Source organism: Excalfactoria chinensis, chromosome 1 (genome assembly GCF_039878825.1).
Source record: "Excalfactoria chinensis isolate bCotChi1 chromosome 1, bCotChi1.hap2, whole genome shotgun sequence".
Taxonomy (NCBI): Eukaryota; Metazoa; Chordata; class Aves; order Galliformes; family Phasianidae; genus Excalfactoria; species Excalfactoria chinensis.
The window spans coordinates 126,678,491-126,705,565 of record NC_092825.1 but is presented as its reverse complement, the minus strand read 5'-3'; the positions used below and the strand labels follow the sequence as shown (position 1 = coordinate 126,705,565).

The following is a 27,075-nucleotide window of genomic DNA, read 5'->3' as shown; positions in this document are numbered from 1 at the left end:
ACCATTAAGTCTTGTCAGATCTGTTTACAGGGAATGTCTAGTATATGGGAGTCATCTTTCAGTTTTCAAGAGAATTTTGGGAACATCTAAAGACACCAATTCTCTGTTGTACCAGAGCATTAGTTCCATAACCCAAAACAGAGGAAAATCATTGATCTTATCTGTTCTTCTTTCTCCTTTCTTCTTCATACAGTTAATTTCAGGAGACTATTAAGAAGATTAAAGCAGATATTTTCAGATAGAAGAATCAAGCTCATTAGGATAATAATTATTCCCCAGCTACTATCCAATCTTAAATTGCTGCTGGGAATGTATGACCTTGAGATGTCAAACAGGCTGTTCTCCAGGAGTCTCACCAATAATATTTCTGGGGGACAGACAAAGCTCAAAAAATATTTCATGAGAGCAGCTCAAATGAAGTACTGAGAGCCTCACTTTTCCTAGTGACTCTGTATGAAAGTAGGCTCTTCAGTGATATGCAAAGAAAAGGGGGTTGTGCCCCACAACAAGTAAAATGTCCTGTACTTATTGTGCAGTGTCTAATTACAAAGTCTATTCTCTTTCTATTCCCTCTTTCTTCCTGACTTCAATCTCTTCCTAAGACTTGAAATTCTTTACAAGTGATACCAAGGTAGTGACACGTGTAGTCTTTTGAATAACATAAATTATCAACAAATGACTTTGTAAGTTTGTCTCTCCCTTCGTGCTTCCTAATGGATCTGTATAAGTGAATTGGCATAAAAATGAAAATTATTGAAATATGACATAATTTCCTTTTAATTTTTTTTATTATTATTACTGTTTTGTGTGTGTGTGTGTGTGTGTGTGTGTGTTTTGTTTATTTGTTTGTTTTTGGTAGTGTGTTTTATGAGAATAAACTGTTCTGCACAACAGTTTACTTTGGGCATCACAAAAGTAAGCCTCCATATAAAAGTTGCTTGACGAAGTTAACTTGGGATGTTTCTACTAGCAGAAGAAATACCGTATTTCTTTTTATGGCAGGAAAGCCTGGAACAGCTCAGGATGCCTTGGTTCACTCATAAAAAAGAAGGCATGGATTGATAGCTGTCCTCACTTAACAACTTTGTGAATGTCATGCTTTGAGTTTTTGCAAGGGACACTACCACGCAGCATTGTTCCACTGGATGACTTAAAGAGCCAGGGAGAAGAAGAGCAAGCATTATCTTTTCACGCATGTCTCCTGATGCTGGGCGCTCTGCTCCAGCTGCTGCTTCAGTGGTGGACATGACTTAAACACTACACACAGTGCTCACATCAGGAGCTCTGGAAGCACAGATTTCCGGGTGACTGCCTTAACTACTAACATAGGCAGCCTTGAAAACACTTTATTCCCTCTTTAAGATCACATGAATTTTATTTTATTCTAAGCACAATGTGTCAGCTTCAGTGAGGTAGAGTATCTCCATTCTCCTCCCTAACATCCACACATCTAATGGTCATAGCTTTCCTAGAGACATCAGAGAGATAAACTCAAATTCATTCAAAAAGAGAAATTACTTTTATTGGATCTCCATCGTTCTTGAGAATGTTTTTTAACAGCTCTGTGACTGTACACAAAAAGAGGACACTTAGAGATAATAGTCTCTGCAGCCTCATTTTCAGTATGTCATGGTAGAATCATAGAATCATAGAAGGTTGGAAAGGACCTATAAGATCATCTAGTCCAACTGTCCTCCCTTTACCATACCTACAGAAAACCCCTAAACCATATCTCCTATCTCCCTATCCAGACGCTTCTTGAACAGTGCCAGGGATGGCAACTCCACCACTTCCCTGGGCAGGCTATTCCAGTGCCTGACCACTCTCTGAGAAAAAAGTTCCTTTGTAAAGGTACATAGGGGTTCTCAGGGCTTTTGAAATCAAGCCTCAGAAATGAAGTGGACAGGAGAAATATCAAGTTTTCTGATGCACACATGCTTAGCTCCTGTCAAAACAAAATAGACTGGGCACATACAGGAGTAGAGTTACAGAAACTTGGAACTCTTTGCAGCAAAATCAGGGTCCTTCATTTCAAGCTTGGATGACATTTGAGATGTATTTACCAATATTACTGTTTCATTTGGGGCTTTGAAACTCCCACACTGGGACGAATTCAGTTGCTGCTTACACTATTCTGAGGCTACAAGTCTGCCGAGAAGATACTGGGAAAAGAAATTATTAGCAGGACCTGGTGCCTTCTTGTTCCACTGGCATACAGCTCTAGTGAAGAGAAGGAAAAAGGGTACAAATAAGTTCAAAGGGTACGATTATTGCAGCCTTTTGTTCCAGTCTCTTCAATCAGTGTTCTAATTCTGCAGTTTAGGAATTTTGTGCACTAAGGTATTAAACTCAATACGGGAAAGGGAGAGCCATTGTTGCCTCAGATTATAATAGTTCAGCAAAAATCATACCTGCTTATCTTGCCAGTGAGAAAATAGCTGATAAGCAGGCTAGACAGAACCAAGGGATATTTGTATTTAGATAATTGAAAAGAAAGAAAGAAAAGAAAAAAAAAAAAAAAAAAAAAAGAATATTTAGTGTATCTAGGTGCTACTGCCTTTTAGACACACTGAGATAACTCAAAGGAAGCTGGTAAGAGAGAAACAAGGAGGAAATGGCCAGGCAAGAACAGTTTTAAAGTATCAAAGAGGAAGAAGCAATCTACTTGGGCTCCATCAACATGATAAATAGTCTAGTAAATAGACTAGTAGAGATTTTGGAAATGTGAATGCCCAGAAAATGTCATGAGAGGTGACTGATACAGAGATGTAACAGAGAAGTCAACAACTGGCTTGCACTGTAGGTGTCTGAGAAGATATCCAGTGAGGAGGTGCATGGGGCAAAGGGATCTCACAGCCATGTAGAGAGACCTTCCTTTTGTTTTTTTCTGTCAACACACTTTGTACTGTGTAAGAATACCTAAACACCTCTCTTTTTTAAGACTTTCTGACGGTATAGATTTACACCGTAACAGGATCCTGACTGAAAGCTCACATAAATGCTCACATCATGAGTTGGACCCACATCATAAACACAGATGGGAACAAGGGAAGACAGTGTAGAAAGCCAGGCAGACAACAGACCAAACAAGTTATTCCAGAATGAAGAACAGATACTACTTTCTGAAGTCTACACTGGCAGGAACCAAAAGACAGGTGGCAGTGATAGATGAATTGTGCATTGTATGTTACAGCTATAACATCTAAGTAGTATGTCTGTAAGGTTAAGTAACATTTGTCCCTTAATTCTACTTTTGCCCTATATCTCTGATTTACCAAGATGAAGGATTTATGATCGCTGGGCTTTGGCTGCAATAAATTATTTCATTCCTTTTCCATTAAACATTACTCATGAACTGTATTTCTCCCATGAAGTATTTGAGCAGTGACCTCCGTACAGCTTTTACAAGTCCACATCCTGCTGTACCTAATGTATAACAGTATCTCAATAGTTTTTATGTGTTTTAGATTCCTGTGATTTAAATTCTGTAAAGATCATATCTAGCAAATCTCCTTAACCTACGCTTAACTTTCAGCACATGAACACTCCTGTTGGTTTCTGTCTAATGAATTTCCTGCTTGAAATGTCTTGTTTGAAAAACATGCAGGCTCTACTAGTCTGCAGCTAGAATTTCAAGTTGCTCCACTTTTCCGTAAAAGCACAGGGGAAATGGGGAAAGTAATAGAGAAAGGAACTCTGTCAAAAAAACAAACAAACCACAAAGAAAAACCTTCTTCTTTAAAAATGAAAAGCAAAGCCTTGTTTTAGGTACTTGGGACAAGATTTTCAAAAAAGGTGAATGCTTACTTGATGCCAATTATTTTATCAATAAAAACAGAGTTATGCAAAGTCATTCATTGTTCCCGAAATTCCTTTTTAAGGTCTCTGGAGAATATCCTGGGAGGGATCAAGGCTACCAGAGACTGTCCATTATTTTGCTGAGTGCTCTCTAAGGCATAAGATGCAGGAGGGTCCCCTGCATTGCTACCCCTGCTGCTCTCAGTCCATAAGGAGTACAGTATTCTGTTTCTTTCCTTGCACAACACTGAGTGTGTTCCTATCAGCAAAATCTGCTTTCGTTTATCCATTCACTTTAGTGAACACAAGAGTAGGGCGTGTTGTCTTAATGTCTAACTAGAAGCAAAATCACTTCCAGCAGCTTGAAATCAAGGTATGTTTGAAAGAATTAATACAAGATGTAGTTTTTATATACATCAAAATTAATTGTGAGTTGCCAGTAGGATATGCATAAAATATTGTATCAAAGATCTCCACAAAGTTGCCCATGCCCTGCATCCAATAACCCTACAAGCAGTAAGAGCCCAAAGAGAAGAAGATGAAGAATGGAAAGAAACTCACCACAGTTATGCCATCATTTAGCAATGATTCTCCAAAAATCATCATGTGAAGCTGCTCATTAACAGAAGCTTCTTCAAAAACTGCCAGAGCTGCCACAGGATCCACAGCTGAGATCATGCTGCCAAAGAGCAGGTTCTGCAGCAAGTTCAGGTCAGTCAGACCAAAGGCTTCAATCTGGCAGATGCCATAGAGGGAGAGGCCAATCCCAAATGAGTTCAGCAGAGATCCTAGTACAGACCACCACAAGATGGACCCAAGGTTTTCAAAGAATGGACGAGTTGGCATGAAATAACCCTCTTCCAGCACAATGGGTGGAAGGAGATACAAGAAGTAAATACTTGTGTTCATCACTGGTGGGGATTTGTGGTCAGTACCAAAGATGATCACTCCAACTAGTGCTCCAATGGCAATCAGGATGCAGCTTTCAGGCATGAGTCTTGGTAATCGGTGATAGAGATGGAAACCTTTAATAAAACATTTAAATTAGCCTGAAGTCAGACTTGTTTAGCCTGGCTTTAAAACTTTGTCTTCAGATTGTCAGGTTCTGGTCTTAGGATTACAAAAGCATATGCACAACTAGCACCATTCCCTTCAAACTGAAACAGTCCTGGATTTGGACTGACCAGGAACCTAGAGAAGCCCAAGGGAGCAGGGAGCAAGCAGCTCAGATGCTAAGGTCAGCTCATCTCCTTCCACTTCCAGAAATCCCCTGAAAAATTTTCCCAACTACAAATGACCCACAGGCTGAGAAGGTGTATACCCATAAACACCACAAAATACAAAGCAGCTTGGTTATCACCAGGAATCAAAGCATGGCCACATGATGCTTTCTACAAGCTGACTAACTTTGCTTTTCTGGGAGTTCTAGTTTCTACAAAAGGTAAACAGTGCTCTGTAAAGAACTTCGAGTGAGTTTAGCGGGGAAAAAACAAACAAACAAACAAACAAAACCTAACAGCAGTTTCAACAGAGTTGAAAGAACTACTGACATCAAATAACAGAAAACAATGGATCCTGAGAAGGATTTTTCCTTGCAAAAAATAAAGGTTCAGTCTACTCTACCAAATGAAGCAGTGCAAAGAGTTTTCCGGTCAGAAAGGTTCAGCTTACATCCAGACAGCCAGATGCTATACTCTGCCCTAGAAAACATGCATATCCAATCTGCCCACAAGAACAGACCCAGACCCATAGGTTGCATGGACACTCTGTGGGAGAAATCTGTTGGACATGGGCAGAGGTTCAGAAAGAGCTCACCCACATTGACACAGTATGCATAGTTGGATACAGCTTGTTGCCATAGTGTGCCTTTACTTTAAAATATAGATGCAGCCAGGACATTTTAGAGAGAAAGGGCTACATTTAACCTATAAGTGTTATCATTATGAATCTCTTCCAACCTACTCTGATGCCCTGCTACTGTGTGTTTATGTAATTCTTCACATTTGACATGAATATTGATACCAGCACTGAGACAGCTTCTAATAATGGCTCATCCAGTTGCTGTATCAGGGATTGTATAATGAGTCATATTGTAAATGGGAGATGCCTTATCTTAAAATTGAGGAGTTGTTCAGAGTTTACAAGAATGAGAATGAGACAAAGACAGTCATAAATGGTCATCAAACTCTAGGTATCCCTGCTGAATGGGGATTGGACCAGATAGCCTTCAGAGGCACCTTCCAACCTCAGCTTCTGTGCTTCTGTGTGCAATCCAACGGGTCTGTATTCATACCTAAAGCAAGATCAAATTTCATCCTATAACATTAGCAGCCAGTGACACGGTTGCGTTTTTGTGATGTGTGAATGATTCATGTTCAAAAGTAAAGGATAACTAACATTATTTTCTGAAATTTCCTATTTTTTATTTAGGAAACGTACCTATTTTTACCAAAAAGTATGCTATGATCATAACACTACGTTGTCATTTTAATTATTTTAATTAAAAATGAATTCAATTCATTTTAATTTCATTTTTAAATCACGTTCAAGACTTTAATCAGTTTTATCAAACAAAGGGATTCTTTTGCCTTCCAATGTCCAAAAAAAGTTTCCTACTCTGAAACTGGGAAATCCAAAAGAAATATTAGAATTGAAGGTAATAGTAAGTAAATGTAACAGCTTGGAACTCTTCTTCACTGGAAGGCCAGATTATTCAAACTAATCATTTCTTCCAACTAGATTTGAAGTCAATAGCTCTGCACTTTTCAACTTATATACTTTCGCTGGAAAATTCCCAGCAGAGAAATATGTTTATCTGGGAGTCATCACACAGTTAATCTGAAGTGTGTTATTTCTTGCTCAAGAACAAAATACAGAGTAGGTATGCGTTATGGCACTTCGGTGTTTTTATGGAGGATAAATGAAGAAATTATTCAGCACACTCGCTGCTAACACACTCTGCTGGTGTGATAACAACAAATTTGATTTGTGAAAAAAGAATTATTACTGTTTTAACAGTGAAGGAATCCATTTGTAGGAGTTGCACTGAGATCAGTAGCAACTATGAAACTAGAAAATCAGTCAGTGGCTTCATCTTCCTCCTCTGATGTTTGTTACTTTCTGAGCAACTTGAAAGAATAAACATTTAAAACATAAGTTTATTGAAAATAGTTTCCTATTATTCATGTGACAGAAGAGTTCTTATTTTCTTCCTTCCCTAAGTAAGTACAGCTGAAGTTTCAGTCAGCTGTTCTGATTTCTACGGCTGTGTCAGATTGTATAGTCTTGCGATATTCAATATTCATCACAAGATATTCAAATATTAGAACAAAGGATGGACAGCACTGTGAGGAGGACATTCATTGCTAATTATTAGCATAGACAGCCCAAGAGAAATCAGAGTTAGAAGTCATATACTTATTTCAATACTTCGTAAGCATTGCAAGGTGAAAGTTTGTCATTGTCATAATAATGACCTGTTCATTCCAGGATAGGACAGAAAAACAGTCCCTGGCACAAAAGCATATGCAAGATACTTGGTTACATGATGTTTTTAAATTCTTACCAATAAAGGAGGATCCAAAAAACCATTTCCACTTACCTATTTTTGCAAGAGAGGCAAGGAGTATCCAAAGAGTGACTTCATATGGAATTTGCACATTGTTGTAGTCCACCGTGAATATTTGCAGCCTCTTATCTTGTGAAGAACCAACAGCATCAGCATGGTCATGTCCATAGTGAGGCAACAAACTACTACCCAGGCTAGGCTCATCCAAATAAGCAGCAGCAGAAGGGCATACCAGAGTCAACAGTGACAGCAAGCAACTCAACATCTTCATATGTTCAAAGGCAGGAGAGCCCATGTCTAGGGCTGTATCTGTTATTACAGATAGAGCGCACAGTGCAAGAAAGCACACAGCATTCACACCTGTTGATTCCTACTGCCCATAGCTACAGTCACTTTTTCCTCACCGTTCCTTCAGTTGCCTATTAGAGGTCGTTATAAAAGCCCTAACATACCTGCACTGCTCCTTTTGCTACAGATGGACCTGGAGTTTATATGAAGATACCAGTTCTGAAGGCTCCTTAGACCCAGATAAATTGCAGACCCAGCATCACTCTGTTGAAGACTAACAATCTTTCCAGACACATTATTTTTCCAACCACTCTGATATTTTTCCCAATAATAATTACAAAAATCACCAATGTGTACCACTCAGGCAGTAAGAGCAGCATAAGTAAATATTATCAGATGGGCAGGACAAGATCCATGCCTTCTTCTCCTTCCTTCAGTCCCTGTCTGCCTCCCCAGAGCAGCTGCACCGCAGGTACCACATTTGGCACTGCTCCCTGCTTCTGTCTCACCTTGTAACAAAACCAATCCGTGTGCAAATAAATGTGATCTGCAGGGTTTGCAGTTGGGACATCTGGTGGAGGGTCACGCAAATTACATTCTCCTTCAGAAACGTTATCTCTTTTAAAGGCATGTAATTAACTTGGCACATTACAAACTTTAAAATAAATAAATAAATAAATAAATGTGTTTATCTGAGTCAGTTACTTGCTTAAAACTGGATACTGAGTACTCTTGCATTTAACATTATTATTTTTTTTAACCACCTTAGCAATATGTTTAGTTGGCAACCATGTTATCCTCCCCCAGCAAGACATTCATAGAATCATAGGATCATTAGGGCTGGAAAGACCTATCAGATCATCTAGTCCTACTGCTGGCCCACTGGCCATGTCCCTCAGTGCCGCATCCACACGGCTCTTGAAAACATCCAGGTACGGTGACTGCACAACCTCAGTGGGCAGCCTGTGCCACTGCAGCACTGCTCTTTGTGAGAAGTAATTACAATCAGTGTAGTAAGCACAGTCAGTGAGAAGGACCCTTCATCCACACCATATGCACCACCATCTTCTGCTTCTGCCCCAAAGTAGCACCAGGAGCCATCCCACAGAAGGCTTTGAACCCAACACAGAATTTGGCAGCTAACACTAAATTATTCTTTTATTTTAATGACATAGTGGTTCTGTTAACATCAGTATTTCCAGGAAGGAAACATGTGGACCAACTACTCAGCATTATAAAAGAAGGATTTGATCACTTGGAGTCCAAAAGAAGCCAGCAAAACAAGATCAGTGACTCTCCTGTTCACATTTTCTTCTTAACATGAACCACATTTTGCTTCGTTATCGCCATACACACAGACTGGGAGCTACCTTAAGAGTAAGTGTTATGAATCCTGGCAGAGGTCTGCAAGAAAAAAGGAAATGTTTCAGAGCCCTCAGAAGCCCACTAGCTGTAGTAACCGGGGGATTTACAGCCATGATGTTCAACAGTTTCAGTGGGACCTACGAGTGACCCTTGCCATGTGGGATCAGCAGTGCGCAGAATGTTTCTGAGTGTGAAAATATTTCAGGGCTGGTAGAAATGCCTTCTTCCACTGCAGGAAGGATGGTGGTTCATGGGATCAGCCCTGACACAGCATTCCTCCTTATTTTGACCCCTTCAGCATTCCTAGATGTGGGAGCCTCCCAGAGCTTTCATTGAGGCCCCGAAACATGTTCAAAGGAGGGCAACAAAGTTGGTGAGGGGTTTGGAGCACAAACCATATGAGGAGAGGCTGAAGGAGCTGGGAATGTTCAGCCTGGAGAAGAGGAGGCTCAGGTGAGACCTTATTGTTCTCTATAACTTCCTGAAAGGAGGTTGTAGTGAGCTGGGGGTTGGCCTCTTCTCTCATGTCATTAGTGATAGGACCAGAGGGAATGGTTTCAAGCTATGGCAGGGGAGATTCAGGATGGACATTAGGAAATATTGCTTCTCAGAAAGGGTTGTCAGGCACACTGGAATGGACTGCCCAGGGACGTGGTGGAGTCACCGACCATGGGGGTATTCAATGAATGGATGTTGTGTTGAGGGACATGGTTTAGTGGGAGCTATTGGTAATAGGTGAACGGTTGGACTGGATGATCTTTAGGTCTTTTCCAACCTCGGTGATTCTATGATTCTATGATACTTGGTATTCTCCAAGGAACAGGTAACTCATATATAGGTCTTGGATTTGTCCCGCTGTTTGAACTGCACAAAAAGTTAAACTACAAGATTTCTCAGGAGTTCCTTTTTTTAATCTTTTTTTTTTTTTTTTTTTTTTTTTTTTTCCCTAGGAAAAAAGTATAAAATTGCATCAACAGAAAAGCAGCGCAAAGAGAAAAACATTCACATCTCAACATCATCGCAAAACAACGTAATAAATATCCTAATAATAATTTACTAAAGATAGTTTACATGTACACTTGTGTGAAGTGCCACATAGTTTTGCTGTGTGCACGTTTGCTCTGCAGCCCTTCTCACTGTTCTAGAGTGAGCCATTGCTGGCTCAAGTGACAGTCCAGAGTACTCTGATGATGTAATACATGGTGCTTAACTTCATTAACTCTTGAGATAGCAGTCATTCCTCTGTGAAATTTATGCTATCGATGTACCAGGCTGAATAACCTTTGGAAAAAGCCTTTTAGGTTGCAATTTCCCAACACCTTTGTGGTATTCACAGGCATGTGGTAGTGCATGTATTTCCAGAACTTCTTGTTTGGAGCAGTAGAAAAAGAAGGCTTCCAGGTAATGACTGGTAAAATCCGAAGAGCCTTCTTAACTACTGGAGGCAAAGTCTCTGGCTCCTGGAAAGCCTGAAACTTTATTAAAACCAACTTGATCTTTTTGTCTTCCAATGCGCAGTTCACCGCTGCTTGCAGTTCAAAGATGTTTGGTCCACTGACATAGGCTGGGCTCAGAATAATTATTGTTCTTCTACTTTGTCTAATAGCTGTAACGACTTCATCTGTGTATGCTGGAGAAGAAATTACAATTGTTATTGCAAAGTGCATTCGACTTTTTATCATAATTAGTTCATTTAATGATGGATAATCACCAGAAATACAGAAAGCCGGAAATAAAAGTGCTAAGCAGCCACATCAATCTTAAAATCATTCATGATCAGAGGGTATCTCTGCCATTCTTACACAGCCTTCAGTACACAGCTGGATGCTCAAAAGGTGGAGGGCACAGCTGAGGTCATAATCACAGTACATTCAAGCAAGTTATCTAAGGACACTTGGATTTGTCTCTGTCTCTCCCAGAGAGAGGTACTGAGGACTTCCAATTACTGCCAGTGGCACTGACCAAGTTGAGTCAGAAAGTAACTACTGAAAATTCCAGGGTCTTCTTTTCATGGAATGGACCCTGCCTCTGAAGGATGAGAGGGATGAGAAGTTTTGTCTCAGCCATTTTCCTGGTTGCAAGGACCAGGTAAAAAGATCAAACATGGCAAGATATGAGCAGAAACTTTGATGCCAAAACATATCATTTGTTGAATTAATGCATAAGGGTTTTAGGAAAGAAGAAAAATTAATAAGGAACTGAAGACTTTCTACCAACCACAGGAATCTTACCTCCTCCTGGAAGAATATCTCTTTCAAGAATGCATAACTTGTATCCATATTTGTTTTCAAGCATGTCTGGAAGGATCTCCAGGGCAAATTTTTCCTCACTAATAAAAGCAGAGTCACTTTCAGGAGAGTCTGTTTTTGCATAGGACACAAATGCATCGAACTCTTTGCCATCTAAAAGAAATAAATACATACATAAGTAACGCAGCATACATTAACAGATGTCCGAAGTATTCATCTTGTATGCCTCTTAATGCAGCATTTCCATTTGTGTTCTATACACTTGCTTCCTATTCAAGCAAACCCAACACAACTTGAAACTTATAAAGCAATCACGAGGCACAGCAATTCAGTTATGCAAAGCCAAGCCTGTCTCTCAATTGTCCTCTCTGTAGACATATGCTACCAAAGTAAGTGAGGATACTGCAGATGACCAATGCAGGAAGGTTTAAAATAGGCACCTTATTTTTTTGTATTTTTACACATATGTGCTGGTTTTAACCAGTGGGAAATCTGGCACCTCCCAGGCAAATTCCATGTTCCAGGGAATGATTTCCTACCTTTTCTGTTGTTCATCCAAATGCTGAGTCCAAAGATAGTCACAAATGCACAACCTACTGTATAAATATAGTGAATTTTATTTTAAAAAGCTGGGAGGAGCAATGTTCATGGACATTAGCTGTTGTGAAAGATACACTGTTTTCATACACTGCTATGATTCTAATCACAGAGAAAGGTGGAAGTGGCAAAGACTCAAAGACTAAATCTGATTCAAATACAAGCTCAGAAACAGTGTACCATCCAGCTTCTGAACTTTGCTCCAGTCTCGTTAAAAGAATGTTTGCAAAGTGCAGCTGTTGAATATATAACAAACTCTCAGCTCCGAAACATGCCGGTACCAATGACCCAAATTTTACCCATTCCTAACAACAAAACAAAAGAAATCTGTTTGCTAAACGAAATTTGTACTGCACTTGAAGGAAGGTGAAAGAGAACTTAAGAAGTTGCTTGTGATGCAAAAGGCACACTGATCTCAGTACAATATGAATAAGGATGCTCCTAATGCCATTCGAGATGCCCTAACATTGGTTGATGAGTAACAAATTTTACATGGGTGCTACTGGGGGCCCAAATATTTTGGAATAGTATATCCTCAGGTGAGTCAAATGACAGCAGATATCTTTTTATTTAATTAGTTGACTCATATTACATGTCAGTATAGTCAAGAGAAACCAGAAAGTAATTCAGCTGTTCAGCATAGGGTGTTTCTGCAGAGTGAGCCGAAAAGTTCTCTAGATTTCACCATATTAATCACATTCCACAGAATGGGAACTGAGACATCTAACTCCTGCACAGTCACCTAGGTAACAGTACTGAATCTTACCCTTCCATGCTAACATTCTGAATTCTACTCCTAGATGTTAGATTAGGATCATAAGGATTAGAAGAAATCATACGGAACCCAGGGAGCAAATGAATTGCATGTGGAAAATTAATGACCTGCATGAGCTGGGGTTGAATAACTACATTCATAACTAGCAGATAGCAGAAAGTATATTATCAAAAGAAAACGTGGGTGTGAAAATTCGGCTTAGAGGCTGAGACTATCCCCACTGCTCCTGGACTTAGACTTCTGCTATTTCCTTGTAGGAGTGTTGAAACTCTTGTAACAGAAGAAGTTGTTACCACGGAAGTAGCTCTCTAGTTACCCATTACCTTCTGCCAGGCTATTTTACTGCTATGCTGAGCCAATGCAGGCCCAAAAGAGCAAATCAACAACAGCAAACACTCATGGCTTGGAGGTGAGGCAGTGGGTCACTAGACTGGTTTAGCTGAAATGTCCAGCTACATCCTGATCTGAAGATCCTCTGAACACTACTTTTAAATGACGATGAATTCTTCACAAAACCAGCCAGATATTCCTCATTTCACCCATAGAGGGCACTGCAATCTTACTAGACAACCACCATTGATAAATGCATCACGGTTGGTTTTTGCTTTTTTTTCTTTTTAGCATCACTGCTGTAATAACAAGTTAAAAATGCATACATAGTAAGCACAATTGGAATTTCTTCCCCCCAGAACAGTAAAGGAGAATAGCTGCACCCTGAGAAACTTCTGAGACATATGTTTCAGATGCTCACAATGTTGGAAATGATGTTAGTTAAGCAAAATTACTGTAAAACTTGTCTATAAATGTTAATTCCCCACCTTCTTCACTGCTTCTTTCTCCCTGTGGGAGAGGCAAGATTTTTAAGAAGTTTATCTTAATTATCTATGGAGGAAGCCCAAGGGTTAGAAAGGTGTGAGATAAAGGATGAGCTCACTCCTGTTTTTAGCTAACTAATGAAAGGGTACAGAGATGATAGAGAGATTTCTCTGAGGAGCACAGTGATAGCAGAGAAGGCTACAGACACAAGCTACAATAAAGAAAATCCTCATTAGAAATTGGTAAAAAAAAAACCTTTTCACTGAAAAAATGGTCAAGAACTGAAGCAGGTTGTTCTGAGAGGCTGTGAATTCTCTACCCTTGGAGGTATGTAAAACTTGGTTGAATGAGGTCTTGAGCCATTCAGCCTACAGCCTAGGCTGCTTCTGCTTCTGGCATTATCTTGAATCAAATGACTTCCAGGGTCCCTACCAGCTTATGCGGTTCTGCAATTTCCTGATGCTATGCTAAGAGGAGTGGTAGAGAAGGTATGATGGAAAGGAAGAAATGGCAAAATGTCATCAAATTTTTGCTTTGTTGCTTTATGAGCAAGCCATTTCAAATCTCAAGTAAATCGGTACGCATCCACACAAAGTGAGAAGGACATAATCCTACATCTGGGAACACCTTTGAGGAGAGTCATCTTCGGGTGTAAAACTTGCTGGATAGGCATAGCTAGTCTGCACACTTCATGCCCCCCATGCTGTAAATGGGGCTGTGTGCATGTATGCAGTACACAGGAGTTAAGAAGTAAGAAAAACAAGGCACAAGAGATCCAAAGGTGTCTTAAACTTCAATGTACAAATCTTGACAGGTCTGCCTTTGTCCTACTGACAAATGTTATCAGGTCTACGGGGACTTTCCAGAGGTTCTTAAATCAATCAACTACCAAGCAGAGGGGAAATTTTAAGTGATTTCCCAAATCACTTTTGATGGTTGTCCTAGAGCTTACAACAATACTTTCCGAAAAGGCAGTCAATTGTTTCACCGTGTATGTATTTATAGATACATAGATAAATATTTCATACATAATTGAAATACATCTATGGAAACACAAAAGAAAACTCGCATAGTGTATGTCTCAACATGCATCAAGACTCAAGGATTTCTAGAAAAATTTCCTTGGGTAATTTCTATCAGATTTATTTAAATCCACTTAAGAAAATCAAATGCTGAATTCATTGAAGTAGGCACTGTGATTTCTGATACATTTTCCACTGCTTAATATGTTGGAGGCTCATTTTAGCTGAGATGACGTGGCAATGCTACTACAGACACTTGAAATTTGAAAAAGATGATCACTGATGTAAAATCATGATAGACAACCTATCTTTCAGAAAGGAAAAACTGCCCCAAAGTGCACTAAGTTTGTGTTCCTCATTATCTTATTTCACAGAACCATAGAATGGCTGAGACTGGCAGGGCCCTCTGTGTCCGTCTGGCCCAACCCCTCTCCAGCAGGGCAACCCAGAGCTGAGTCCCCAGGGCCATGGGCAGGCAACTTCTGGCTCCATCTGCAAGAAGCAGATCCCCTGGGCAGCCTGTGCCAGTGCTCTGTTATCTGCACGGCACAGAAGTGCTGCCCTGTATTCATAGGGAATTTCCTGTGCTTCAGTTTGTGGCTATGGCCTCTTGTCCTGGCACTGATCACCACTGAAAAGAGACTACCTTCAACCTCCCTGCACCCCACTCTCAAGTATTTGTACACATTGATGAGATCTCCCTGAGTTGCCTCTTCTCCAGACTGAACAGGTCCAGATCTCCCAGCCTCTCCTCAGAGGATAATCTACTCCTTTGATCATCTTTGTGACACTCCATTGGACTCTCTCCAGTACTTCCATGTCTCTCTCATACTGTGCCAGAACTGGACACGGTGCTCCAGGTAAGGCTTCACCAAAGCTGAGTGAAGCAGAAAGATCAACTCTTGACAAGCTGGAATGATTTGCTGACTGCAGCCAAGAATACTGTTAGAATTCTTAACATCTACAGCACGTAGCTGACTTGTGTTCAACCTGGTGTCCACCAGGACCCTCAGGTCCTTTTCCGCAGAGCTGCAGAAAAGGGTCAATAAGAGAACTGAATTAAGGAATTAGTCCACACCAGATTAACTCAAAGAACAAAAGGCAATAGAAAAGGAGATGTTATACTGTTTCTTACCTCCTGTAGTTTCATTGTGGACCATATAGCTTCGGTAAATTAGCACTATTTCGATCCAGTGCTGGTAAATAAAGGCAGTGCTCAAAAGGAATGCAAAGAGAATAGAAATGGCGCTGCACAGTACATACAAGAAAAACACTGTAGAAAGAAAAGGGTTTATCATAAGTCAGACTTTCCAACTTAGATAAAAAGCTCAGTTCACAAAAGGAGACAAACTAGCTCACCATCTTCATTCCTTCCCTTTTAGCAAAGTTTACAGAAGTCAAGAATGCATTTAGCTGCAAATTTCAGTACAGTGTTTTAATCTACTACCAGGGATCATGCTTGAACTGTATCTCCCTGTTTGTATGAGCTGTACAGAGAAAAATGTACAGAGAAAATGGTCTACTATACTCTCAGTAGGGCTGAAAATAATAATTACTTAAGATGGAAACTATACACATAGCTGCATGCAGAATCCTGCTGGAGACTTCCCGTGCCACCCTGGTGATGAATGTCCACTGTGAGCTATGGTTCAAATGAGAGAGTGGCTTAATTTCCACACTGGTTCGCTTTTTGGCCTTTTCTTGAAAAGCTGCCACATTCGTATCAGGTACAGCATAAAAATGCATGCTAAGGATTGGGAAAACAGAAACAGGGCAAGCAGTCCTCCATCTTCTCTCACCTCTCTGCTTTTTTTTCAGTTGGATCACAGCAGTAGCATTCCCCACAGAATTTTGAGCAAAGCAGATGAAGTTGCTTCTTAGGTCCCGCTCAGTAACTTCTTCCAGTTTAACAACATGATGAAGTACATGTCCTTTTAAACATCTTGGACAAACATCAAAGAGAAAAAGTATATATTTGCATGACACCTTTGCAGTTCATTCATACAATCACCAAACATCTCAAATACAGAGAAAGAAGATCTTAGAAACATCTGAACATTTTATTTGAAGTTTTAACAGAGATGCAAATCTCTGGTTTGTAGACCCCATTTGTGTTTTACTTGCATCATAAGAAGATAATGACATCAAAGGTCTGCAGACTGAAAAGTTTATTCTTATTTCATCAGCTCAGCAAAATAATTAATATCTTGCTTAGTTTTAAATATGTAGGTCTTTTTGACTTCCATAAGAATTTGAAATTTCCTAAGATTTTGAATACTCCCCCAGGATAAATGTAGAGAAATTAAGCTTCAAAAAAGAGCCCTAAGAGACTACAAGCTGAGCAAAAAGATGGAAAAGCACCATCTCTTTACAAGGGATAAAAGTCACAAGGACAGGACAGACAAATAGAATAAAACAAAAATGAGGAATTGGAGAACAGAAAATGAAATAGGAACAGAAGAGTGCCTTTGGGGCACTCTTAGAACACCCAGTGTTTCTGAGTCTCGGTGTTTCTCTTTGGAAACCACAGTACATGTGTCTATGGGTCATCTCGTATAGGCTTCATGTTATACCACTGCTAGCCAGTGTGCCAGTATGACAATATGAACTACCTCCACTAACCCAAGAGTCATGGGCATGATTATGGACACTTAATTTGAGGATTCAACATGTACTAAAGATCTGTCGAGAATGGTTTATAGCAGGATGGTTGGAAATAGATGATCTTAAAGGTCTTTTCTAACCCAAACCATTCTGTGATTCTATTATTCTATGACTCAGAACTGACTAGTAAAAGATATGCTTGTATTGCCTCCACTAGATTTCTTGCCCAAGTTGGACACTGTATAACTGAATGAAACAGGAAAATACAGGAGGGAAAGGGAGGCACGGAGACAATTTGAGTTGTCCCAGTTGACAGTAGGCTCAATGTGAGTCAGCAACCTTCACTGGTAGCCAAGAAGGTAACAGTATTTTAGCATATATTAGGTGCAGTATAGCCAGCCAGTCATAAGAAGTGACTCTCCTGTTACATATTAGGGTTGGTGCAGACTCATCTTGTGTATTGTATGCCATTCTAGTTAACATCTTTGAAAGTGCCCAGAGGAGGACACTAAAGCTGGTAGCAGGGCTGAAGGTATGTCCTGTGAGGAGAGGCTGAGGGCACTGGGCTGTCCAGTTTGGAGAGAAGGATGCCAAGTAGTGGCCTCACTGCTCCCTGCAGCACCCTGAGGAGAGGAAGGAGACAGAGACGCTGGGCTCTGCTCCTGACAACTGACAGAATAAGGGAAATGGCACAAAGCTGCACCAGGGGTTGTCAGGCTAGGCATTAGGAACAATTTCTTTACTGTAAGAGAGCTCAAACACTGGAACAGACTTCCTAGAGAGGTAGTTCATGCCTCTTGGCTGTTAGTGTTCAAGAGGCATTTGGATAATGCTCTCAATAACATCCTTTCATTTTCAGTTAATCCTGATGTGGTCAGGCAGTTGGATTCACTGGTCTTCGAAAGTTCCTTCTAATTATTCTATTCTATTCTATTCTATTCTATTCTATTCTATTCTATTCTATTCTATTCTATTCTATTCTATTCTATTCTATTCTATTCTATTCTATTCTATTCCATTCCATTCCATTCCATTCCATTCCATTCCATTCCATTCCATTCCATTCCATTCCATTCCTTAAGGTCACAGGAAACCTTTCCCCTGGATGTCACCTCTCTGTGGAGTCTGGTTAATTCTTGCAAAGCAAGATTTGCAGAGCTCTGAAATTCATTTCTGCACACCCTCAGGCTGACCTAATGCACATAGCTCAATAAAAACAGCCCAACTTTTGAGGCACACAAACTTATTTCTATGTCATAGAGGACTAGTCTACAGTACTATTTCACTGGATCTGGTTTATTCCCTGCTTGGAGACAGCTTTCAGAGAGACGGAATGAATTGTCAACAAGGCCCAACAGAGGGAGCACACAGCTGATGCAGGCACAGGGGGACAAGCACAATTCATGCTGAAATTCCCTGTGAGATAAAGCCTTAGGAAAAAGAGTTAATACTACACAGAAAACACTGAGTTCTTGAATTTGTTGCCATATCATATTTTGAATGTGTGCTTCTGTATGTAAACGTGGTCATGGACAGACATAGTAACATGTTAAAGGATAGTTCTGAGCACCCTTCAGTAAAATTATATATTCAGTAAAGCTCTTGTGGAAGGATTTTTACAGTTGCCAACAGCATAACACTACTATTGTATTTCTTTCTTACCCTGTTTCCTGGTTCAGTTTCTCATTCATATTTTCTTTGTTGTCTCTTTTCCATATTACTTTCTGATGAGGATCTCTTTCGAACCCAAACTGTACACGGCATTCCAGTTCAAGGGGCTTTCCTGAGACAAATTAATATAGGAAAAGCATGCATGCAGGTCACTGGAATATTTTTCTCTTTAATAATCTGGGATATGTATAATATATAAAAATTATAGAAAACTCTCATACTCCAAGAGAGCAAAGCTATTTTGTTTTATCAAGGTCTATCACCATCTACAATTAGCTCATCTGAACATTTTCTTTCACTGTCTGAGAAAGAATAAACTTACCAAGCTCTGCTTCAAGGATCGCCACACCACTGGGATACAAGATGTTTGGCGGATGGACAGTGTTTTTTGCTGCAATTAACAGGACTGCTATTAATAACTAGTGCTATAGTCAATGGCAAAGATCAGAGAAAACATTTCAAAGGTTTATCTTTTTCTGATGTTAGGTGGAATTCTGACATCACAGTCCAAGAGTATGATTTATGGTTGTTAAGCTGTCTGAGAGCTCACAGTATGAAAGCTTTGTCTACAAAACTTATATAGCTACTTAAACTGCTATGTCATTAGTTGAACATGGGAGCTCAGCATTGCACTGCACCTGAGGTTATTTAGGATTCAGAAACAAGGACCCCTTTTACAAACCCCCCCCTGTGGGACCCAATCCCCACATGAGTTCCCTGTCAAGTTCCATTCCACATCCACTAAGCATGCATACAGCACACTAACTCCTTATTTACACTTTACATAGCACAGGTACTTGCATTAAAATACCATGTTGTCAGGTCTTTTTTCTAAGAGTTGATGAAGAGCATGGATAACGACACCCAGTTTGTGCAATGCGATAAACAACTACCCAGGCTGTGAGAAAGTGGCACGAAGGGCCTAAAACTCACAGCTCTGATATTCTAGGGAAGTCCCATACTACAGGAAATGTTGAAATGTTGCCACATAAACAATTTCTTTTTTCTTTTTTTTTTTAAACTCGTAACTACACTGAAGCACAGAAAGCTACAACCCATCTACTTCTGGATACAAAATAGATGCAGCTATGCCACATCGTTGGACAGTAGTGCTCCAGACTAAAACACAAGGACTGAAAGAACAGCTCATAGTGACAGAGATGCTGTCCCCAGAGAGCATGCAAAAACAAGGAGCATTGTTGTCTTTGTTGTTAGTTAGATTGCTCTCAGGTCCCATATTTCCTCAGACACTAAATGCCACATCACCATTTTTAAGTGAAAAAAATGAAGATCTCATGCACTGCAGAAGAAAACACCATGTCATCCCAATAGAGGATTCTCTAATTCGTACTTTAACTCAAGCCAGCACTTCAGGAACATGTGTAGGACTGAGATACAGTGTTATACTCCACAGCTGACAAGCAAAATTAGCACTTTTCCCTCTTGGTATTCAAATATCTTTCTAACATTGCACATACAGTGCATGGAGAACATTGGTACTGGTAGTGTTTTCATGAATTCTACTCTCTGATTAAGTGATTTAAATCCTTGGGTAGATTCAAATACCACTGTTAGGAATCAAGGCAGAATAAGATCTTGACATCTATGGTATTACTAAATTTATTACTAAACGGTCAAGGTCCTAGTCTCTGTCCAGAGATGTCCTCAGAATACTTGGAAGTGATTTTTAAAAAAAGGGTAGCTAGTCTAGCTTGTAATTTGTCAGAACAAGATCCTGAACAAAATATGAAGGAAAGAGAAAACATACTTTTGAAGTATTTTATACATAGTTACAATTACTCACCAATGACTTCTACTGTAACTGCTGTTCTCATTATCCACTGAGTAGTGTTGTCAAACATGGTATAATCACATACGTATATTCCAGCGTCTTGAACATAAGTTGTTTTCAAGTAGATTTCATTATCCACAAGCTTTAGGCTTTTCCTGGTTTTCTTGTATTCAACCTGACGGCCACCCTAACAATAAAATAATATCAAAGAAATATATGTCTTCTTATTGTTGTTGTCACTGTTGCTGTCCAACTATATTATAAGGTATTTGGATGGAATTGCCACGACAGTAGGGTTAAGCCATACTCTTTTCATCGAAAACAAAAACATTTTGCTATTTACATTTTAAAAAAAAATTGTGGGCTGTAATATGTGAATATCAGTACCTGTAAAACAAACCAACCAACAAACAAAGAAAACCCTAACATTTGTGGCTGCTGAGAGAGATGCAAAACAGTGAACTTAAGTATAAATTAAATTCACATTATCAAAGGTCAAAGAAAAGGATCACTGTTTTGTACATTTATGGAATAGGTGTTTTTATTTCTGTAAATAAATGGCTTTGAAACCAGTTCCATGACCTTTTATAGGTAAAAAAAAAAATATGGTTTTGGATTATATGGGATTGATAGCATTGTCACTATTTCCAAAAGGATGAATGCTGTTTTTTGGAAAGTGCCCCTGGTTATCACAGTTTAGTTTAGGTAAGATCTCTAGGGTTACAAGGAAATTTCCTTAGGACAAATGCAAAATGAGGTAAAGACATACCTCATATAAAGCTTGGAAGTAAATGAAGAGTAGCTTTGACTGGACAATCATTTTGTTTGATGAATAAATACTGTAAATAGTACCAGGTAGTAAAATGAACAACTGAATTTTCAGTCTTTTTTTTTTTTTTTTTTTTTTTTTTTTTTTTTTTTTTTTTTTTTTTTGCTTATATAGTTCGAGTTTAGATAGAACTATTTACAAATATAGTATATAATTATTAGTGACTATAATATTATCTCACTTTAGTGAGAGCTATTGGTGACAGGTGGATGGTTGGACTGGATGATCTTGTAGGTCTTTTCCAACCTTGGTGATTTATGACTCTATGATTCTATAGTATATTACAATTATTACAGACAAAGTAGGAGTAAATTTTAGCTTGCAGGTAATTTAGAAGTCATTTGAAAAAGACTAAGTCAGTAATTTCTCTGTGGGATGGTGTTTTATTAGAAATAGGTGTCTGAAAGAACAATTTGCAATATTAATATTAAAATAAATTTGTTTCTAACAAAGCCAATTATTTTTCTTTCATACATTTAATATTTTTAGAATTTAAAATCAAAACAAAACTTTAACATTTTATATTTCAGCAGTCAATTTTGTAAATAACCAATTTTGATTCTCAGTTACTACAATTAGTTGAAAGGAAACTATGCCAAATTCTGTACCTCCACTGCACTTCTGAATACTTAAAAGACTGACTCTTACCTTGTACCATCTTACATCTGCTTTCTTTATATGGTTGTAGCAGTTTGTCCCAGGACAAGCTATCGTATTTCCATTGTCAGCAAGAAGATATAGTGTGTTTGTACCATAGCCTGAACATTTTGCCTCTGCCTTTGTTTGAACCTCCAGAACAATTTTGAGACACGGAATTTTTTTTCTGAGTGATACAGAAAAAAGTTAAACTTTTAATATAAAAGCAAAAATAAAAAATAAAATAAAATAAAATAAAATAAAATAAAATAAAATAAAATAAAATAAAAATCTTACCTAGAAATATTATGCCTTTGCCCCATTACATACCGTATCATACAGATGTAGATTCCAGAAGCATTCTCCCTCACTGGTTTAAACCAAAGTGCATCCCCTTGCAGAGTAACATTAGGGCTTTCCTTGACAGCTTTAAGATATCCTTTGTCTTTCTGATGCCAGAACCATTTCACCTCATGTTGCTTTAAAACTGAGTTGTTATAAATGGTGGTAGTATAATTATCTGGCAAAGCACATTGTAAAACAAACTCTTCATCACTAATTGCACGATAACGTACTTGAGGCTCAACATGGAAACAACCTGAAAAGTAGGAAAATATAATATTAGTACCACCTGAAAAGAGCACATATCAGTCAGGTCTAAAAAAACCACCAACAACAACAACAACAAAAACAACAAGAAAAAAGAAAAATAAGAATATTAAAAAAAAAATAAAACACAGTTTTCTCTTTCTTCATGCTAATAATTTTTTTCATGTGGCCAATTGTCCAAATAATGGAATTGGTCAAAGTTCTCAAAGCTTGTCCAAAAGCTGCCAAATGTTTGTAAGACCTTTTTCAAAAGCTTAATAGGAAAATAGCTTATAATTTTTAGTGAACCAAAGATTTTCATGTGGATGCCAATCTGTAAAACCTCCACTCTGTTTGAAAAAACAAAAAACAAAAAACAGTGTAGATCTCTCAGCTTCCCCCAGATTAGTGGAGAAGGGAGTGAGATAAACCTGATTAAGTAGAGCCTGCCTGCTTCACTCCCTAGTCAAGGTAAGACTGACAAACATTTCATTGTCATCTCATTGCTTTCAAATCTTTTCCCTCATACATTTCAGTTACTATGTCTAAATCAGATGAATTTTCAGATTCTGAATGCTGTGGTCACACATCCTAACCCCAAATTCTCAGAAGGCTGACCGACCTCCTAGCAGAGAGGATGTAGTAGCCCCTGAAAGATGGGTGGCAGTATTTCATATCAGTAGAAGGGAACACATGAACTCTTTGGTTCGTCCCATGCCCCCATGGGAAATCCTTTGCAGTTTTTATTTCTCTCTGCATGTGGAACTGACTAAGCTCTTCCAGACAGATAGATGGTATGGGTGGTAGGCTCTGATATATTGATCTCACCCTGTCTTTGTTTTCCACCTCCCCCATGACTGTACCTGCTGCTGAAGATTTCAAGGAGTAACAAATAAATAAATGAATAAATAAATAATGTGTTCCATTAGGTTACCAGAAATTCTCCTTTATTTTTGTTCTTTCCTTTTCATTGGGGAACTGAATTTAGAACCCAAACACAGAGCCAACTATACTACCAATAACTAAAAAGCCTTCAGAAAGGTTAGAAACATCCATATGCCTGATACAGGCACAAACTCAGGAAGAAGATTTTCTTCTTTAAGTTCTCAGCAAGCACTATGACCACCAAAAATCACCAAAGCAGATTTCTTACCTGGAAAATTAATCCCTCTAGCTTCCGTTCCAATGATAAACAATGCTAGAATCCAGTAAAAAGTAAGCAACACTTTCTTTATTAATTTTGGTTGGTATTCTGAGATGTCTGGAGATTCTTTAAGAATCATATTGCTCTCTGTAAAAGAGAAAAACATACTTTTTTTGTTAATAATAAAATAATAAGTCAGGAAGTTAAATATGTGTCTCATTGTGTAGCTCTATGAACATTAGCAGACAATACAGCATAGATACAGATTGTTTTAAAAATGAGGTTTGCAGTGCTCTTCCTGCTCATATCATTTCACACAAATGTAAGATAAATAGTATGCAAGAATACACAAAACCTCTTTAAAATATCATGCAATGATATATTTATCATATATCTTACATATAATACAGATATGCATACATATATCTTCTACATCACAGTTCTTGAATGACCTTAGAGAGCTGCAGAACAGGGCAACATCCACACCATCATTAGGTACCATCTCTGTTCTGTTCCGTTTGCAAGCAGAGAGTGGGGAGCTTCTAAAATCCAGAGGATCTGGGAGCAGGCCCACAAAGCACTCCGAGTCTTACGTTACAACCTCCAAATCAAAGTGAAACCCCAAATCCTGTTGTAGAAATTATTCTGCCTCTACTACACAGAGGCTTGAGCTGTGTCCCACAGCCTTACCAGCTGTGGAGCTAGAGAGAAAGCACGCAGTCCATCGTTTGTCTTTAACAGCCCTGGCTGAATCTGGGTATTTAGTTAGAACATCTCCAACACCTGTGACTGATGTGCCTCATTCAGGATCTCAGCAAGTAAAGATGCACCCTTTGCTGATTCTCATGTTGTGCAATTGAGACCTCAAGGATTTTTCTTTGATCTCTGGGCTGTAAAGTTACTCTGCATTTGCACAGTAGCTAGAAAGACACTGAGTCATCCTGAGGGAAAAAAATGTCAGGCAAGGGCTAGTCCCTAATCTGTGAGCATCTCATGCAAATCAGACACAACTCAAACACATCAAGGGATTATCCAGGGCACCTTGAGTTGGCAGCCTTGATGAGGAGAACTCACACTGCATTTTTTCAGGAAGCTACCCCATAGAGGAACACTTTAGTCACTATTCTGTTCAACACATATCTATTCCTTACAAGTGAGTGGAACAATCTATTTTTACACTCAGTGGTCATAAAGGATAGGTTCACTTGTTTGCCTTAACCCATCCTGGTTCTTTCTTATAGACTGTCAACCATCAAATGTCATTACCCAGTATACATCTTAAAAACATAATGAAATTCCAAGTCAGTAAGTGAATCTGAATAAAGAGATAGAGTTTCACTGGGTGAAAGCTCTCCTAAACTTTAGAAAGACTGTCTTATCAACTGCATAAGGGTGAATGGATCCCAACTCTCTTGGATCTGGTTTCAAGGCAGTCATAAGAGGCTCTCTCAAAGCATCCATTACTGCTGCATCTCTGTATAAAGCAAGGGTGATGTTCCGAGTTATATCACTCACCAGTGGTGGCAAAACCATGAAATGACTGTTCACTAAGCATTTAATGATGCTAATGACATATAATGTCTGTGCTCTCCAGTTTGATTCCATGCTACAAACCCTCTTGTCATGTTCAAAAGGTTATCATGACTGCTGATCGCATGATTCCATGATCCCGTGATCCCATGACTGGGAAAGGGAGGGTTAACAAATGAATTTAATAGCTTTGGTCAGCAATTTGCATAGCTCCCCGTTCTATTCTGCTAGACCCACTAAGGCACATCACTAACAAGCATATGAGCTAACTTAGCACTTATTAGAGAATTGCAGAGCCATATGACAGCATGTGAGGTTAAGAAGTGTGATCTTGTATATGTGCTGGATAGGAAGGGGGAAATTCATAGATGAAGCAAATAACAGTTACCTAAAGAAGAGGGTCTTTGAAAAAGAATAATCTTAAATGACCATCTACATTTGTTTACATTTTGGGTGGACCAAGGGTGATTTAGGGACTTAAAATATTCAGTGACTTGCTTTTATCTTGTCAGTATTTGCTAGGAAAATCAAAGCAGTCTTTCCCTGGATAACATTATCTGGCTCCCTGTCTTCTCCAGCCATGTGTTTGTCCCTATTATCTTATACTTCGTTCAGCAATTTAGGATGCCATTTCACTGGAAATCAACATATATCAGGAGGCTAATGTGGTTTTAAAGTAATTTCCTGTGGTGAAACAATGTGAAAGAGAAGAATAAGAGCTGTATGCTTTTTCCTATGTTTTAACTCCTATAAGACTCTCAGAAAAAAATAAAACTGATGAAAGACACTTCAGCCTTAGAGTTATCAATTTCTATTTCAGATTTACATGAGAAAGGCAAAGATAATTTGATTCTAAATGTAAGATTACAAATAGTCACACGGGAGAAGGAAAAACTTCACCAAGCTTATAAAGTAAAATATAGTCTAGTAAAGCTGCTTACTAATGCTTCTTATTTTAAGTTTTGTTTTATTTATGTATCTATTTATTTATTTTGCTCAAGTAATTAAAAACGCTTTACTTTAAAATGTCTATCAAAAGACAATAAAACAAACTCAGCTGTAAGTGGGGACAGGGGCAGAAGAGGGGAATGGACTAAAATCTAGAATTAAAAAAGAGATTATCTTACCTGCACATCTTACTCTACGTGGTACGAATTGTGGTAAGGTTTAGCTGAACGCTGTTGAGTCTCTGTTTCCTTTACAGGAATTTCCTCTACTTCAGTGTCATCATCCCTTCCTTTTTCGGTTTAATTGCTTTAGGTTCAAAGTTTCCGGGTAATTTTCTTGTAAAAAGACAGGGGAAAAAAGAGTTGCCTCTACTAAAAAAAAAAATCAAAGCTTTCTGAGCTTTAAATCATTTATTTGCACTGTGTTCAAAAACGCATTGGACTTTTTAGTTTGTTTCATTTAAGAGGAGAAATGGTGGAATATTCTTTTTTTCTTTGTCTTTTTTCTTTTTCTTCTTTCTTTTTCTTTTCTCTTTTTCTTCTTTCTTTTTTCTTTTTTCTTTTTTTTTTTAATTTTTTTTTTTAACCTAAATGCTGCTACTGGATGGGTGAAAATAGTACATAATTTCCAAAATCTACAAGCCAGCCATATATCTGCGTAGTACAGAATAATATTCAATATACCAGGCAAAATCCTACAGTCCTTAGAATCACAGAATCATAGAATTGCTCTGGCTGGAAAAGACCTTCAAGATTACCAAGCCCTTAGTCACTTTCTGCATGATGCAAAGAGGCACTGTATGAGGGCTGTGACATATTATCACTATCTTTCTGTGCCCTCACATTTCTCCCTTGT

General features: G+C 38.7%; 2 protein-coding genes across 2 annotated transcripts in view; both read right to left on the bottom strand.

Moving 5' to 3' along the window:
- SLC9A4 (solute carrier family 9 member A4) overlaps positions 1-7,676 on the bottom strand; it is a 31,069-nt gene extending 23,393 nt beyond the window's left edge. Inside the window, exons 1-2 of the mRNA XM_072345717.1 lie at positions 7,400-7,676; positions 4,360-4,823 (exon numbers count right to left, since the gene is read on the bottom strand). Coding sequence (XP_072201818.1) covers positions 4,360-4,823; positions 7,400-7,661 — 726 coding nt within the window. The 5' untranslated portion in view covers positions 7,662-7,676. The remainder of the gene's footprint in view (positions 1-4,359; positions 4,824-7,399) is intronic.
- Positions 7,677-10,275: 2,599 nt separating this feature from the next.
- On the bottom strand, positions 10,276-26,510 carry IL18RAP (interleukin 18 receptor accessory protein). Its single transcript, XM_072326726.1, is given in 11 exon segments — positions 10,276-10,649; positions 11,251-11,421; positions 15,614-15,751; positions 16,278-16,433; positions 18,728-18,865; positions 19,076-19,144; positions 20,558-20,732; positions 22,023-22,197; positions 22,341-22,608; positions 23,752-23,889; positions 26,400-26,510. Coding segments are annotated over 10 exon segments (1,794 nt in total). The 5' UTR covers positions 23,882-23,889; positions 26,400-26,510.
- Between the last annotated feature and the right edge of the window lie 565 nt (positions 26,511-27,075).